This window comes from Petromyzon marinus, chromosome 22 (genome assembly GCF_048934315.1).
Source record: "Petromyzon marinus isolate PM22_M1 ecotype Great Lakes invasive population chromosome 22, UKy_Petmar_22M1.pri1.0, whole genome shotgun sequence".
Lineage (NCBI taxonomy): Eukaryota > Metazoa > Chordata > Hyperoartia > Petromyzontiformes > Petromyzontidae > Petromyzon > Petromyzon marinus.
Genome location: NC_133688.1, coordinates 8,589,067 through 8,606,236, shown reverse-complemented (window position 1 = coordinate 8,606,236; position 17,170 = coordinate 8,589,067). Strand labels below are relative to the sequence as shown.

At 50.4% G+C, this 17,170-nt stretch overlaps 1 protein-coding gene across 3 annotated transcripts in view; it reads right to left on the bottom strand.

Moving 5' to 3' along the window:
* LOC116944795 (ras GTPase-activating protein nGAP-like) overlaps positions 1–17,170 on the bottom strand; it is a 641,297-nt gene that overhangs the window by 460,969 nt on the left and 163,158 nt on the right. For all 3 annotated transcript variants that reach the window (XM_032958521.2, XM_032958519.2, XM_032958520.2), the window contains exon 2: positions 12,918–13,042. In XM_032958521.2, coding sequence (XP_032814412.2) covers positions 12,918–13,042 — 125 coding nt within the window. The remainder of the gene's footprint in view (positions 1–12,917; positions 13,043–17,170) is intronic.

Sequence of the window (17,170 nt, the reverse complement as noted above, 5' to 3'; positions counted from 1 at the left end):
TTGGGGTGCCCTCAGTTTGTTTGTAGAAAGTTCCATTCCAGGTGAAGTATGTGTTGGTTAAGCAATGTCTCACCAGGGGGGGTACATCAGTATGCAGTCCTTGATGAACCAGGTCTTCAATGATAGCGATGGTGTCAGGTACCGGGACTTTGGTGAACAAGGACACCACATCAAAACTGACAAGCAGGTCGTTTGGGGACAGGGAAATGTCTTTCATTGTCGATACCAGGTGAGTAGAATTTAGTACCGCAGAGGTGGTTTTTCCAGTGAAAGGTCGCAGTATATCAGCCAGAAAACGGGCCAGTTTGTAGGTGGGGGAGCTGATAGTAGAGACGATGGGACGAAGGGGTGTATCTTCTTTGTGTATCTTTGGAAGGCCATATAATCTTGGTGGTCTGGCAGCAGAGGGTTTCAACAAGAACTGTTTGTTCTCATCAATTAATGCTGTCGAATCAGAGATAATTTTGTTCGTTTTGGTGACCAGGCTGTTGGTGGGATCTCTTTTTATTTTTGTATAGCTGCCATCGTTGAGTAGTTCTTGAATTTTGTTGTTATATTCTGTTTTGTCCATGATGACAGTGGCATTGCCTTTGTCGGCTGAGAGAACGACAATATCATCCCTCTTTTTTAATTGAGATAATTCAAAACGTTCGTCTTTGCTGATGTTGCTAGGTGGCAACTTAGCGTTTTTGAGGGTTGCAGCGATTTCAGATCTTGCTACGTCTGCAGAGATGTGACTCAAGCCCTTGAGTGCAACGTCGACATGGGCAATGCTATCATTAACCGGTAAGTGTCTCGGTGTGACAGCAAAGTTTAGACCTTTAGCTAAAACGGATTTCAGACCATCAGAAATGGAACTGTTACTGCGATTAATTACGACTTTGTTGACGTCTATCTTTTCGGTGTGTGGATCCGATTTTTTGCTGGAGAGGTGATTGAATTTGGAAATCAAATTGTCCCTACATTTGTTCGACATAGTGGCAGCCGAATAGGTAGTCATATTGTCTACATGTTCCCAATCCGATGTAGACATTGTTGCTGTCAATTTTAAGTGTGATTTGTAGAGTGTCTTGTCTAACTAATCGAGTTCGGTGCGTGTAAGTCTGATTTTTTCCGAGATAAGAGCGAAGCTAGTTCTAGCTAGAATTCGTTTTGCATTGAGAGAAGTTGCAACAGCAGAGGTTAGTGTAAATGCGGTTGGTATTACCTTAGAGTCGCGGCATCTCTTCAGAAAGGTGAGAGACTCGATTAGTTGAGCCTTCTTATCCCGAAGTCTGTTGAATGATCTTAAGGATGTGTGGAATCCCTCCCCGTAGAGGCGGTTAAATTGCGATTTAAAGCTTTCGTGACTGCAATGATTCATCTTCTTTGGTTCTTTCGGTAAAGTCACGTAGAATGAGAATAAAATAATAAATTGATAAAATAAAATAACACAATAATATTCTCACGACGTTTCGGCCACAACACAAGCGGCCTTCATCAGGTGAAGGGAGCGAGACTGTCTGGTAGGACAGCGCTGAACGTGGCTCTCTCACTCCAGCGCTGTCCTACCAGACAGTCTCGCTCCCTTCACCTGATGAAGGCCGCTTGTGTTGTGGCCGAAACGTCGTGAGAATATTATTGTGTTATTTTATTTTATCAATTTATTATTTTATTCTCATTCTACGTGACTTTACCGAAAGAACCAAAGAAGATGAATCATTGCAGTCACGAAAGCTTTAAATCGACTTGGAGAATATCTGCAAAGAGGAGTGGGACAAAATCCCTCCTGAGATGTGTGCAAACCTGGTGGCCAACGACAAGAAACGTCTGACCTCTGTGATTGCCAACTAGGGTTTTAAATTTCGATTTAAAGCTTTCGTGACTGCAATGATTCATCTTCTTTGGTTCTTTCGGTAAAGTCACGTAGAATGATAATAAAATAATCAATGTATTATTTTATAATAATCAATGTGTTATTTTATAATAATCAATAATACATTGATTATTTTATTATCATTCTACGTGACTTTACCGAAAGAACTAGGGTTTTGCCACCAAGTACTACATCATGTTTTGCAGAGGGGTCAAATACTTATTTCCCTCATTAAAATGCAAATCAATTCATAACATTTTTGACATGCGTTTTTCTGGATTTTTGTTGTTGTTATTCTGTCTCTCACTGTTCAAATAAACCTAACATTAAAATTATAGACTGATCATTTTTTTGTCAGTGGGCAAACGTACAAAATCAGCAGGGGATCAATTACTTTTTTCCCTCACTGTAGCAGACGGACAGAAAATATGGCATTTGTGCAGGACCGCCCTTTCCTGAAACAGCATTGGGGCTCCGCAAGCCTCTCCTCAGCGTGCCTATCAAGGCGATGTTGAATAATTCTTGCCAGCACCTTTCCCGGCACACTGAGGAGTGAGATGCCCCTGTAGTTGTTACAGTCTGTGCATTTCCCCTTCTTAAAGAGGGGGATCACCAGGGCATCCTTCCAATTCTGCGGAACCCGTCCAGTGGTCCAGACTGTTGTTATTATGTCATGTAGGGCAGTCTGTGCACAAACGCCACCCTCCCTCAGCATTTCCATTGGGAGATCATCTCTGCCCAGTGACTTTCCAGGTCTCAGACTCTGGATCGGCTTCACTACTTCCTCAACAGATGGCACCTCAGCCAGCCACTCACAGGGGGTGACTTCCTCCAATATTTGAGGCACCGAAGCCTCAGCAGGGTCATCCCCACTTTGTCCCACATTGTTATCCAGGCTGAGGGATGTCCCCTCCCCCAGGACCTCACAGAAATGCTCAGCAAATCTGCAAACCTGTTCCTGGGGGTCGGAGATTGGATCACCGTTCTTTCCGCTAATAATGGTAATAGGTGTGGCACTGCAGGTTACTTTTTTTTATCGAATTAAAGAGCGATTTGTGATCACGGGCCATTGAGGCAGACTCCATCTCCTCAGCAACCCGCGACCACCACCCATCCTTGCAGTGCCTCATGGCTCTCCGAACCTCCGAGTGAAGGCCGCGGTAAGCCTCCTCATTCTCAGATGTGGGATGCTGTAACCGATGAGAGTGGGCCTGTCGCTTTTTCTCTGCCAGCTTGAATACCTCCTCTGTCAGCCAGGGTCTCTGGGGAGGTCTGGACCGTGTACCCAAAGCAGCCATTGCAGCTGCATGAGCCACAGTCCTAAACCTCGCCCATTTCCCCTCGAAATCAGGAGGATTGTGGGGGGACGATGCCAACCCCACCCACAAGTGATGATTAAATTCCCGCTTGCAACTTTCATCAGCTAGCTGAGACCATGCCACGAAGGGTTTGAATGGGGTCCTGGGTGTACACCCACTACTGGAGTGGAAGAATGGCAGGCGCATCTTATAGATGACAAGTCGATGGTCATTGGGCAGATCAGCTCCACGTTAGGTCCTGGTGTCAAGGACATGGGCCCGCATCCGCTGTTCCGTCACTATGTAGTCCAGCAGATGTTCTTGCTTGGACCCGGCATGCATCCATGATGTTGTGTGGATGCGCCGATACCGGAACAGCGTGTTGGTAATTACAAGCCCATGGGCTGCACAAAAATCTAGCAGCCTCCTGCCGTTGTTATTGAGCTGATCTGGCCCATGCCTTCCAATCACTTAAGACCAAGTGCCAGCATCATGACCAACTCGGGCATTGAAGTCCGAGGGGCCACTTTAGCTAGCACTTGTGACAGGAGGTCATAGAAGGCATCAGACTCATCGGCCTTGCCAGCATCTCTCCATGGATGTTCGTCTACAGTGGGGGCATAAGTAACCACGACCACCACTCCTCGCCTCTGGTTGATGGGAAGGCGAGCCCAAAGTAGCCTGGGGTTTACAGTTTCCCACACCTCACCACTACGCTCCCACGCCCCCTTCATTCTTTTGTTCAGAAGAAGAGCCACTCCCTGTTGTTTGGTTGTCTCCTGCCCCGAGTAGTGGACTGTCCACCCCTCATGGTGGCAGGAGCCAGAGCCAGTCCACCGGACCTCCTCAATACCACAGAGATCCAGGTGGTACCGGTCCAGCTCCCAACAGAGGAGTGGCAGCCTCTCCTCCGCAGTGAGCATTCAAATATTCCACGTGGCCACACGTAGTGGTTTTTTGTTGTTTCTGGAGGAGCCCCGAGGGTAAGGATTCAGTCTCCTGGCTCCACCAAATGGGGTTTGGCCAGGAGACGTCATAGACGCCTGTCCCCCCGGGACCTCCGGCACAAGCTTATTAATTAAAATTTTCCGTCGTGGTTTAGCGGTAATTAATTGAAGGTGGAGGGGTTACCAGCCCCTCACACCCGTCCAGAGCCCTCTTTTGTACACATCTCACGTGTTATCGCGGACTGTGCTTTAGCCTGTATGATATTATTTATTATAACGCGATTCTTCCATAACGTGGTGTTGTTCAGGAACGCAACTACTACTGTGTTAAAGGAGAACACGCTGCATTCCAATCTTACGCTCAGAGTCCTTGCCACTGTCCAATGTAATACTATATATTTTTTCAACAAAAACGTGTTCGTATTTGACTTGTGAGCCGAGCCAGCCCATGTACCCACCTGATTAAAATACAACCAGGCCGCCTCCCGGTAGCTGCCACGAGCATTCCCACTCTCAGCAAAACCCGACATATATCGCTATAGCAGGCTGCCAGCTCCGCGATGGCCTACGGGAGAACTGCTCCATTTGTGATGAAACAAGCAGAAGATTGGATAGCAAAAGCGCCCGAAGCGGAGCCTCCTTTGAAGATATATCTTCACCTGCCACAACGACACACACCTCTCACTCTCGCGTGGCCACCGCATGCCAAAGCGTGGAAATCTCACGAGGTGGTGCGCCGCCGAGCTAGCAACGTAACATTTTGTGTGCAACATCGCCGTGGAATGTAGAGCCGTTCGGTCGCCGTCCCTGAAGAGGACGATCGCGAGGTGACGACGTAATGCTTGGGCAGGCCACAGGGCGCAGGGAGCACCCCAAGGGGACAGACACGCAGCCATGTGTGTTCCCCCTCTCACCATCTGGGGTGACGACTCAACCGAAGGATACATTATTTTCGTATTATTTTTCATCGTCGCATTTGCATCGCTCCATTTGTTTCCTCCATCTCATTCGCACGCCTGCATTTGCTCCATGGGCCTAAGTGTAAAATTGGCTTACGCTGTACTGTGCATTGTATAAATCATAAACAAATCGATTATCCCTTGCAGTCTTGAATGTATCGTGAGCTAAGGGCCGATTTTAAGAAATGATTCGATGCATTATTACAAGCCAACTAAAAATGGTGAAGGGTTTACACCAGTGATGGGCGACCAAGACGAGTTAGGGGCACCACGGTGGCGAGATGTTCACTACCTCGCCTGGTATGCAGGAGATCGTGGATTAAATCCCGACCCTGACGCCTGTATATTTGGAGTTTGCGTGTCTCTCTCCCCGTCCTACGGTTTTTCCCTGCACATTAAGAAACACGCATTTAGAGTATTTGGCAGGTATAAAAGTCCACATTGATAGGCCACTTCATTGAGCTATCATTTGTGATCGCAAGGTCGCTTCTTTAAAAAAAGAGCTATGTAGCTCAGTGGGGCCCTTATCTGGTAAAATAAAAAAAAATCGGTGAGTTTGAGTTTAGTCAGTGGGCCACGCGAGCTGCCCTCCTTCGACCCCAGTGGGCCGCTAGCTTGACACCGTGCATTCATCGTGACCCCCGCGCATCACCCCGAGACACACCGAGACCAGGCCACCACGTGGGGGGCTGCATGGAACGCATGCGGCCTAAGGGCTGCAGGTGGCCCCGCCACTGGTTTATGCAATGCAATGTTCAGCGTGCATACGAACACCGCAGTGCAGCGCGCATACGAACATCGTGGTGCAGTGATGTCAAATGACTCGCATATCAATCATTTGGTAAGCCACGTGGCGACATCGCGCACTACTGGCGGACTAACGCCCAATTGCCGACCGGTGCTGCATTCACCCTTGTGCCGCACAGGGACAGCTGCCACCAGGGGGTCCCCTAGGCTGGACTGCCACAGGGCGCCTCGAGGTGCACTTTGTGGGAGCCGCGGTGTGAATATCAAGTGATGATTACGATGAGGATGTCAAATTACCAAGCCATTTCCTCTGCAAGACAAATTTACCTTCCACGTCAATATAAGTCAAAGTGTCTCACGGGAGCACGAGCCTATCTTCATTAGCCCGTACTGAACATTGGAGACGCTCACGGCTCACAGAGGCCCGGAACTGGCGCTCTGCTGCTCGTGTGTAAACACGTCTCTGTTGGCACAGCCCCTGCCTGTGACCCTCTTTACATCAACGGCGCACAGACCGAGAAAAGACGCACACACCGATTGTCATTTTGCTTTACAGTGGCAACCGTTTCTGGCTGATGTCTTCCTTTTCATGCATTTTACTAATTACAACGTCCACTCAAACACACAAACAAGCAGTAACGTTGGTTTATAAAGACGAGGAGGCAATGCTTCATCGTTGTCAGCCTTGGTCAATCCACCAGCGGATGAAGGCCTCCCCAAGCAGTACACACGTCTGTCGTCATCCGGCGTTGTAACGATCCAAATAACGCCTGCGCGCAAGCTAATCTCATCGCTCCATCTCTCCCCAGTGTAACGTCCTCTCTGATGTGCTGTCACTTGCATCATTCATCTCGGCCACTGGCCATCGTCCCTTCTCGCCTGCGACGCGTCCTACCCAAGCCCCCTGCTCGTGCTCCATGAACCAGCGTTTGTTGTAAAATCCCTTTTTCTCCCTCACTCTCATTCCCAGCATGCGTCTCTCTGTGGTCACTCGTTACCACGTCAAGTATCTGATCCACGTGTCGTTAACAGCTCGTATGCACCGAGTAAAATGCAACTGCACGTAACTCTTTACTGAGTTGAGGACAGATTACAGAATCATTACTCACTCATGACAAAACTAAACACAATTTTTTTTATTATACCAGGCAAGGTCCCACTGAGCTATGTACAGTGAAGGAAAAAAGTATTTGATCTCCTGCTGATTTTGTACGTTTGCCCACTGACAAAGAAATGATCAGTCTATAATTTTAATGGTAGGTTTATTTGAACAGAGAGACATAATAACAACAACAAAATCCGGAAAAACGCATGTCAAAAATGTTATAAATTGATTGGCATTTTAATGAGGGAAATAAGTATTTGACCCCTCTGCAAAACACGACTTAGTACTTGGTGGCAAAACCCTTGTTGGCAATCACAGAGGTCAGACGTTTCTTGTAGTTGGCCACCAGGTTTGCACACATCTCAGGAGAGATTTTGTCCGACTCCTCTTTGCAGATCTTCTCCAAGTCATGGGATTAAGGTCTGAAGACTGGCTAGGCCACTCCAGGACCTTAATGTGCTTCTTCTTGAGCCACTCCTTTGTTGCCTTGGCCGTGTGTTTTGGGTCATTGTCATGCTGGAATACCCATCCACCACCCATTTTCAATGCCCTGGCTGAGGGAAGGAGGTTCTCACCCAAGATTTGACGGTACATGGCCCCGTCCATCGTCCCTTGGATGCGGTGAAGTTGTCCTGTCCCCTTAGCAGAAAAACACCCCCAAAGCATAATGTTTCCACCTTCATGTTTGACGGTGGGGATGGTGTTCTTGGGGTCATAGGCAGCATTCCTCCTCCTCCAAACACGGTGAGTTGAGTTGATGCCAAAGAGCTCCATTTTGGTCTCATCTGACCACAACACTTTCACCCAGTTGTCCTCTGAATCATTCAGATGTTCATTGACAAACTTCAGACGGGCATGTATATGTGCTTTCTTGAGCAGAGGGACTTTGCAGGCGCTGCAGGATTTCAGTCCTTCACGGACTGAAATCCTACAGGTAACAAGCTGAGATTAGGAGCACTCCCTTTAAGAGTGTGCTCCTAATCTCAGCTCGTTACCTGTATAAAGGACACCTGGGAGCCAGAAATCTTTCTGATTGAGAGGGGGTCAAATACTTATTTTCCTCATTAAAATGCAAATCAATTTATAACATTTTTGACATGCGTTTTTCTGGATTTTTTTGTTGTTATTCTGTCTCTCACTGTTAAAATAAACCTACCATTAAAATTATAGACTGATCATTTCTTTGTCAGTGGGCAAACGTACAAAATCAGCAGGGGATCAAATACTTTTTTCCCTCACTGTAGCTATGTTTCAGAAGCAACCTGGCTTATCCCGTGGAAATTTATAGCAGCCAAATGCTGTAAATGCATGTTGATTCTGAATATGGAAGGAAAAAACAGAGCACCCGGAGAAAAATCCATGCGACCACGGGAAAAGAGACATGCAAACTCCAAATATACAGGCGTCAGGGTCGGGATAAAACCCACGACCTCCTGCATACCAGGCGAGAAAGTAAATATCAACCTAGTCACTGCTGCGCCCTAACAAAACATTCCACACCTTGCCAGGAGTTCATCCCTGGCACGTTGTAAATCTCAGACCATCCCGACATCCTCCCGTTCACACGCAGGAGCAGCGCTCGCTGGAGCTCACGGCTCGCAAAGCGGGACCGTGCATTATTAATGGCAAGGGGTTCTGGGTCGTGACGTACATCAGAGTAGACTAATTAGGTGGTCACTGGGGGAGACAAAGTCTAGCCCTGTGGCAGAAGACAGTTGCCGGGCAGGCTTGGGCTATTTACATCCCCACACTCCCACCCGCCACCGAGGAGGAGGAGGGGGGGAGGAGAACACACACACACACTCTCCTCCCCACACTCACACGCTGACGCTCATCCATTAGGGGTGAATTGATCGACGGCGAGCTCACGCAATTATCTGCGGCCCCTTTAATTGTTCCATTTCTATGACTTCTCGGGTGTCCTCTTCATTGCTCCTGGCACGTGCGGCGCTGTCTCTCCCCCCCCCCCGCTGGCCTAGTTTACGGTCACGGTGGGCATTGGGTGTAACGGCCAGTACGATATCGTAACGAGCGTGTGCTCGAGAAATATGTTCACACGTTATAATAATACTGATTGTAATCCTGTAAAGATTGTTTTTTGAATAAGGCAATTAACATCTCTGCGTGTTGTGAAAATGCGCGAAGCTAATTTATTGCAATAATTGACATGAAACCCAGATGACCCTTCAGGAATTAAGCAACGAGTAGCCGTCTGTAATTACTGTGACGAGAATGTCAATTCACGCGATGAAGGGGACGTGTGGCTGGGCCGACCGGGCTGCGTGGAGCCGGCACGACCGGCCGAGTTCATGCCCAGCAGATGCCACACGGGTTGGTCAGTAGCCTGCACTTGCAAGGTATTATTATCATCAAGGTACTATTCGCTATTATCAGGAAATAATTACTCAGTTTTCAGGACCCTTTCTCACGAGGATCCTGCCATGTTGCTGCTGTTGGATACGATCCCAATTGAGTCAATTGCAGGGATTTTTTTGTATGCATTGGGGATGATTTTGCCAAAAGCAGTTAGATGGTATGGTTATGTTTTTAGCTTGGTGAATAAATCAGAGAACTCAGAGGAAGCCCATAGAGAAGAGGGGGAGGACACACAAACCCCATATCGAGAGGCTCCTGAGCCGGGAACGGAAGGCACAGAAAGGGCAAGTTCCTTGTCGTGTCCCCCTGGCCAAGGTGATGGTCTCTCTCCCGTGTCAGTTTCCCTCTCGTCCACCGCCTCGTCCCGTGCTCGCTCCCAGCAGGAATGCCGCTCGCTCATCACGTCTCTCCACGAACCCCGCGTGAACTCGCGCTGGCGATGTAACCGCCCCGACCGCACGCACGCTGCGTGTGGCTCGCACCGTCAGCGCCACCGCCGCGCACCCCTTGCCACCAGCCTGGCACCGCTCACGCACTGTGCCGAGTACCCAGCCCACGCGGGTGATTGTCCCGTATGCTGAAGTTGCGCAGTGCTCCTCTCCACACACAGCGGGATAGAGAAAAGGCACTCCACCTTTGTGCATTATGCGAAAACCATCGCTGATTCCCGAAGAACTGCACTGTGGCCCTCTTGTCAACCAACTCATTACCTACAATCTAACGAGTGCCCCAACTCACGAGCAACGCGTTGTAGAATGTTCGCACGAGCACACACATACACACGCTCACCTCTACGGAGCAGCACCGTGCGTCAACAAAAACAGGTGGACGTGCGGTGGTAAGCGCTCAACACTGCAAACAATGTAAATGCGTGGCACATTATAGACTCTCCTGCATAGAGGCAAACGGGGCAAAGTAATGATTATAATTATTACTCGAACTAAATACACTCTTACTGATAACCTTTGTGTTACCGCAAGATGAATAATCACGGGATTGTCGCCAGATACGGGAAAGCAACGTTAACATCTGGGTAATTGCTGGTTGCTAAGCAACGAGCGTGTTGTCAAAGCACATTATGTAATGTGTGCCAAAGAAGGTAACTCCTGCCAAGTGCCTTCCCTTAATCGCGTCACACGGCTCTGTAAGTTATCTTTAACACGGCGCACAATGTTAGAATGCCTGCAGAGACAAGCGTGGTTATTACTGTGGGCAAATTTGCCGTAAAATGCTACGCGCCTTCTTGCTTCCCAGCGGACATTAAATATCCCGTGACGTCATTGGCGAGAGTAGGCCATTGTGTGCCGGCGTCAGACCCCATTATTCGCCAAATTTGAAAAATGACACCGCAAATTTATCAATTCCTAGAGGGGCGCCACGGTGGCTAGGAGATGTTAATTACATCGCCTGGTATACAGGAGGTCGTGGGTTCGATCCCGACCCTGACGTCTGCTGCTGTATATTTGGAGTTTGCGTGTCTCTCTCCCCGTGGTCGTGTGGACTTTTCTCTGGGTCCTCCGGTTTTTCCCTCTCCATTGAAAATCAACATCACGGGTTTAATAATAAAATTTCCACTTGATAAGCCACTTCGTTGAGCCATCATTTGTGGCCAGGTCACTTCTGAAAAAGCGCTATATAGCTCAGCGGGCCTTACCTGGTGAAATAAAAAAAAATAGTTTCGTCGTTAGTTTTAGTTTATACTCGGCAATAATCAGCCACTGCCGCAAAAAATTGGCAGGACCCTCCTGAAAAAGAGTCACGAGGCTCGGTGAGGCTTTTCATGGCTAATAAAGTTTAACGAGTAAAAAAAAAATCTTCCCTTTTATCGCCGCTTTCAATTAACAGCTCAACTGAATGTCTCATTCTGAGACCTCACCAACTCTGACTCGTCAAGGAGCATAAACAATCACGCCAACCACGGTCATCCTTTTGTCTGGAACATCGAACAAAGACGGCTTTGAGACGCGCTTCTGCGGCCGCCTGGAACGCACTTCCTTACGATATTAGGAAGCCACTGGAGCTATGCACTTGTAAATCATCTATATTGAAAACTAATTTCTTTCTAACTGCTTTTTGTGTTTAGTTTGTTGTCCTTCCCCCCGCACCTCCGATGAGCACGGCTGGTTATGTACGGTGCATTTTGTCTTCACCACGACATCTCGCACCACTGCTGCTGCTACCCCTCGTTTGCTGATCGCGGAGCCTCATTACTCCATACGGGTCGTGTAAAGTAACAAGAAGTAAACATCGTATTCTCTGGATCATCGGACGCTCTGGGAAAGTACGAAGTCGGCGTCGGATGCGGTCTCACGCCGCAGCGCCCATATCGAACATCACACGTCGATTCGTCCACCCACGGCGAGGACTCGGGTATACCAATCTGACTTCTTCGTCGCACCTGTACGGTGCTCACTCACCACACTGCAGGTCACGACAACACAAAGACAAAGATCCCCCGCATAGGCTTATCAGACTGATGGGGCAAGCGCTGCTAGCGAGCACCTACGAAGGCCGGCAGGGCACACGAGGGGCCGGGTGGCCAACACGACCTTTTGCCTTCCGAGTCGTGATGTTTACTTACCGCACCAGGTACTCATTTGAGGCTGAGGTGACCTAGGGGAGGCCCAGGATTGTCACCGGTGCTGGCCGTGAGCGGGAATCGAACTCGGGTCGCCGAATTCGATACGCAGGGCCCTCACCGCAACACCACCGCTCCCCACAACTCACCCACTCATTCGCTCACTCAAATCAAACACCGCAACGCAGGTCACCACCCGTCTCGTTCTGCTTCTTCTCCTCGCACCGCTCCACTTTGCAATTCCCTCCCATCGTCTCTCCCCCCCCCCCCACCCTCCCCGCCCCCCAGAAACGTGCGAAAATGGGACCCAAAATGGGACCCGAAATGGGACCCTTTTCACCAGTATCCAAAATATTGAAAAATAATAATAGGATGTTCAAACACCGAATAGATACCTTTTGAAAAGGCATCAAGTGTGCATTGAGCACACGAACAGCATGCCCGAGTGAGTGACTGCGATCATAAACAATGGCAGCACGAAGCAGCAGGACGCCAACTGGGGAACCACTCCTGGTAGCCCGAGGAGAGCAAGGTGGAACCATAACACACGGAATCATATGACTCGTGCGAGAATGTGATGCTGGTCACTGCCAACTGAACATTAAAATTCCACCGGGCAAATGAGCATTTCTCGGATGAGGAGGATGACGCTCTGGATATTCTACCGAAGTAGCCAAGGCCTCTTTGCAGGATGGGAACAAGTGAAAGCTCCCCAATCAGATCGAATAACCATGACATTAATTTTAGTTTCCGAACTTAACTTGGCCAAATTCCAGCTCCGGGAATGAATCGGTTTTACTGTCACCAGGCAAACATCACTCTCATTGCTAGAGCGGGTGGGAAAGTGCCGCCCCCCCCCCCGCTCTGCGTGGATCAGAGGCCACTTGCAGAAGGCGATCTCAGAGGTAGCTCCGTGGACATCCGCTTCCACGGGGGGAGGGGGGGGGGGGTTCCCGAACAGGGAGAGAGTCTCGCCGCCCCGCGATAGTTTCGAGCGGATCGACGCGTAGCGGCGTCCCAATCCAGCGACTCACTGGCACGAGCGTACCCACCTCCTCCCGCTCCAGCAGAAGCATCTCGCTGTCGGAGAGGATGCAGAAGCGCTGGCTCCAGTCGCCTCGCTCCGTGTACGGCGACTGGCCGCAGGACATGTGGTGCGTGGGAGGGCCCTTGACATCTGCAGCACAGAGCATGCACAACGCGGCGGTCATTTGCCGGCAGCAATGGCACGTGCGCACTGCAGCAAGTAAAACAAGAAAGAAAAAACACATTCTGTTGATGATCTTCACGATGACAGCGATCCCGTGTCCCTTGTGTGTACAAACTCGATCTCCACGGTGGGCGCCCTCTCACACACGTTGCATTCCCTGGCTGTGAGTTTCCACGCGTGTATAGGATCCGTAGCCCCCCCTCCACTCCATCTTCCGCCCGTCCACCACCCCCCCCCCGCTCCCCCCACAGGGGTCCGTGTCCCAACCAACGCCACTGCCCCGAGGCCACCACTGCAGCCTACTAACGAATGTGCTTAATGTTATGAGGCAGTGCTAACGATGAAATGCACTGGGACCCTTTATTTATACATGAAAGCAGACCAAGTTCAATGGTGAAAAGAAAATCAATCAATCATTGCCAGCAGAAAGAGAGAGGGTGGGGGGGGGGAAAGTCTTCAGTTGTGACGTGAACAAGGGACGGCAGTGAGCAGCGCGGAAAGTCCGTCGGGCGCCTTCCAAACGCTGGGATGAAGATAACAGAAGGGGAGACATCCCATGGAGGCGAGGGGAGACATCCCATGAAGGCGAGGGGAGACAGGGGAATTTGACAGAAGACATTAGTTACCAGGACACAGGACATGGAGAGCATGGGGAGGGGTTGAGTAAGCCGAGAGATGGCATGCGCACACACGCAGACACGCGAGCACGCACAGGATCTCGATGACTCAGCGCAGCCTCGTGGCCGATTTGCCACTAGACCGGAGCCAGCGGAGCCAGCGGAGCCAGCGGAGCCAGCGAGCCAGCGGAGCCAGCGGAGCCAGCGGAGCCAGTGGGGAGAAGTGGTCAGGCCCGACAAGGATTCGCCTCGAGTTTTGAGGTGACATTAATGGGGAGGCTGTAGCAGAGGGAATCCCAGCAGTCAGGGCGAGAGGTTATGGAAAGTGTAGCTGTGGTTTGGAGGGGTTCACGATGCGATGCCTGCAAGAGATGCTGCGTTTGAAGGAAGGAAGGGAGGGAGGAGGAGGGTGGTTACAATGTTGCATCAGCTGAGAGAGCAGTGGCAGCAGGAGAAACCAGGCAATAGCCAGGGGTCGTGATGCCCTTGAGACAAGTGATATTCAAAAGTTTAAGATTTAATTTCTCAAACAATAAAATCATATTTTTTACCGATTTTGTTTGAATCGTGCCATGGGCAGCATGCCGTGTGGAACCACGTGGCAAAACACGGTCTGCAAAGGAAGGTTGAGAAAAAAAATCTGCACGTGAAATAGCCTCTCGTGCACAGAGAGGCATCTCGTGCCGATTTCGCCATTCTCAATGTCACAGAACCCCCGTAAGCAGCCATCGCAGTTCACACGGCGCCATTACCGCGAGCAGCAGCCTCAGCAGGACATCCGCAGCTCGCTGATGAGTGCGGGGAGGGAACACTGATTTCGTTATAAAGGCCCTGCCTCGAATGTCACCAGAGGAGCGAGTACCAATATCCGCCGTTCGCCACTGAACGACGGTGACATCACCACGTCACGTGTGCCAGGCCAGGTGCACTTTGAGGCCACGTGCAGTGTCGAAGGCTCGTTGCTGACGGGAGGTCACGGGACAGATACAGCAGGTGCCATGCGCCGACCGACTGAGATGACCGGCAGATGCACCACCAGCTGTTGTCCCCTTACTGTGCCAGTACCGCCGCATGGCGCACTACCGCCCTGCACAAACGTGGTCCCTGCCCACACGCACGAGAGGCGGGTGTTCTTGCGAGCGACCGCCAGCGTCGGAAGCCGCTACGGGAAGAAGCCACCGGTGCCTTGGCGGCGCGTCCGGAGGCATTGGCGGCGAACTCGGGGAGAGGCGCTCGCAGGACGCCGGAAGCGCCTAGCCGGTGCGGCGCGCACGTCCATCGCGGCGAGTTAATGTGATCGCCGTCTCTCCGTGTGTACGTATGTATGTATGTTGAACTCCATTCGCCCTGTACGTAGCCAACCGTGCTGTTTGCAGTTACGGGGGGAAATACAACAAACGAAACACAACCGGACTGCGCCAGCGCTCTCCTCTCCAGCAGCTACCAGCACCCGGAGCCCCAGAGTCTGCACTGTGCGCCTGAGCGCGATTGCTCAGGCCTGGACTCAGGGGGCGAGGGTGGGCGCAGCGGTCATCCAGGGAGCAGAGCAGCGAGCGGCACCAAACGTGAATGAACGCGGTGAGCTTTTACACGGGTAGACTTGCCCCCACCATAGGAATGGGGAACTTCTACCACTAGCTCGGGGCTGTAAACGCAGGTGACCGCTGCCTGCCTCAATGTCCACTGGAGCAGGAAAATCACTGAGATTTTTTTTATGTACTCAGTTTTACGGATGCAGCACAAACAAGTCGATGTGTAGAGCACGATACTTGGTTTCATATTTGCCGAGCACAATCACAAAGGCCTAAAAACGCCAAACGGCCAGCAACAAATAGCACCGTTAAAGGTGTAACAGGTGACAATGAATACGTTTATTGAATTGAGGGCAGTTATAAGGACTTGAGAAAAGCCACAACGGGAGGGAATTCCAAAGTCCAGAGGGCCCTGTTACACTGGGATGTGTGGCCAATTCCAATACAGTCATTAGAGTTTGTTTGTGGGAGGAAACCAGAAAACCCGCAGAAATTACTATCACTATATATGTTTTGACCATGTAAGGCCCACTGAGCTATATAGCTCTTTTTCAGAAGCGACCTGGCCACAAATGACAGCTCAATGAAATGGCTTATCATCGCGTGGTAATAGACAGCAGCTAATTACTCTAAACGCATGTTTCAAACTGTGCAGAGAAAAACCGGAGGACCCGGAGAAAAACCCACACAGCCACGGGATGAGAGAGAGAGACACGCAAACTCCAGATAAACAGCAGGCGTCAGGGTCGGGATCGAACCCACGACCTCCTGCATACCAGGCGAGGTAGTTAACATCTCGCCACCGTGGCGCCCCACAAAAACCCCAGGATGCATAGGAAGGGGCAACACCCAAAGTTCCGCACAGACAGATTAAAAAAAATCCTTGGATGCGATTCCATTTCCTAGCCACCGAGCAGGCACAAACCCTGCAGCAGTTGCCACTGTATTCATTAAATCGTACCATGGACACGGACTGCACAACGTTCTATAATTTACAGACATTTTAACGTTGTTAAATATAATCATCACTGTCTGCTTATCTGTACCTGTCGCACGACGATTGCGTTACACCGTCACTAAGCGACGAGCATTTCGAATGGCCAAGCGATCCGGAAAAGTTTTGCCGCACTCAGAAACCGCTCGCAGCTCGACTGCTATCTAGCCGGGTGACAACCACAGTGAAGGCGTCAAACTCGATTTATTTTTTTATTCTGGCCACGGTCTCGCCAAACAGCCGTGAAAAACGATTGTAAAGATATTACCGTCGCCCGCCGACGGAACATGAACACGGACGCTCCACTTCGCGAGGGCAGAAGCGAAGCAGCGCGGGTCGGTGTGACCTGTTCCCGCAAGCGGCCGACCGCGGCGAGAGCGCCGCCGGTCCGCCACTGCGAAGCACTTTGACCGTGGCCGACTGACAGACAAGTTGATCAACGTGCACGTCCGTTTGACAAGACGCCAGGGCTGCTGGCTGGTAATGAGAAACACCGTGACTCCACAGCCTCTAGACGTGTCCACTCTATCGGACCACAATTATTAAATCCTGAAAACCCTCTCCTCTGACACGGAGCCATCACTTTCGCAATATTCTCTCTCAGCTGTTGAGAACAAAGTCGAAGGGACGTTGGAAATCAGTGGGCCATCTATGACTGGATAACCCTGTATAATGGCCTGTGTGAGCAAAGACAAAGATGACCCATATAGGCATACAGAGTGTTGGGGCAAGTGCTGTTAGCGACCACATAAAAAGGCCGGAACGATGATTACACACTGCACCAGGTACTTATTTAAGGCTGAGTCAACTTGGCGCAGCCCCAGATTCAGATATTCATCAATGATTTGTGTCTGCGAGCAGGAATCGAACTCAGGTCGCCATGTTCGTAGCAGAGTGGACTGACCACTGCGCCACCGCTCCCCACCAATTTAACACAAGCACGCCGCTACAG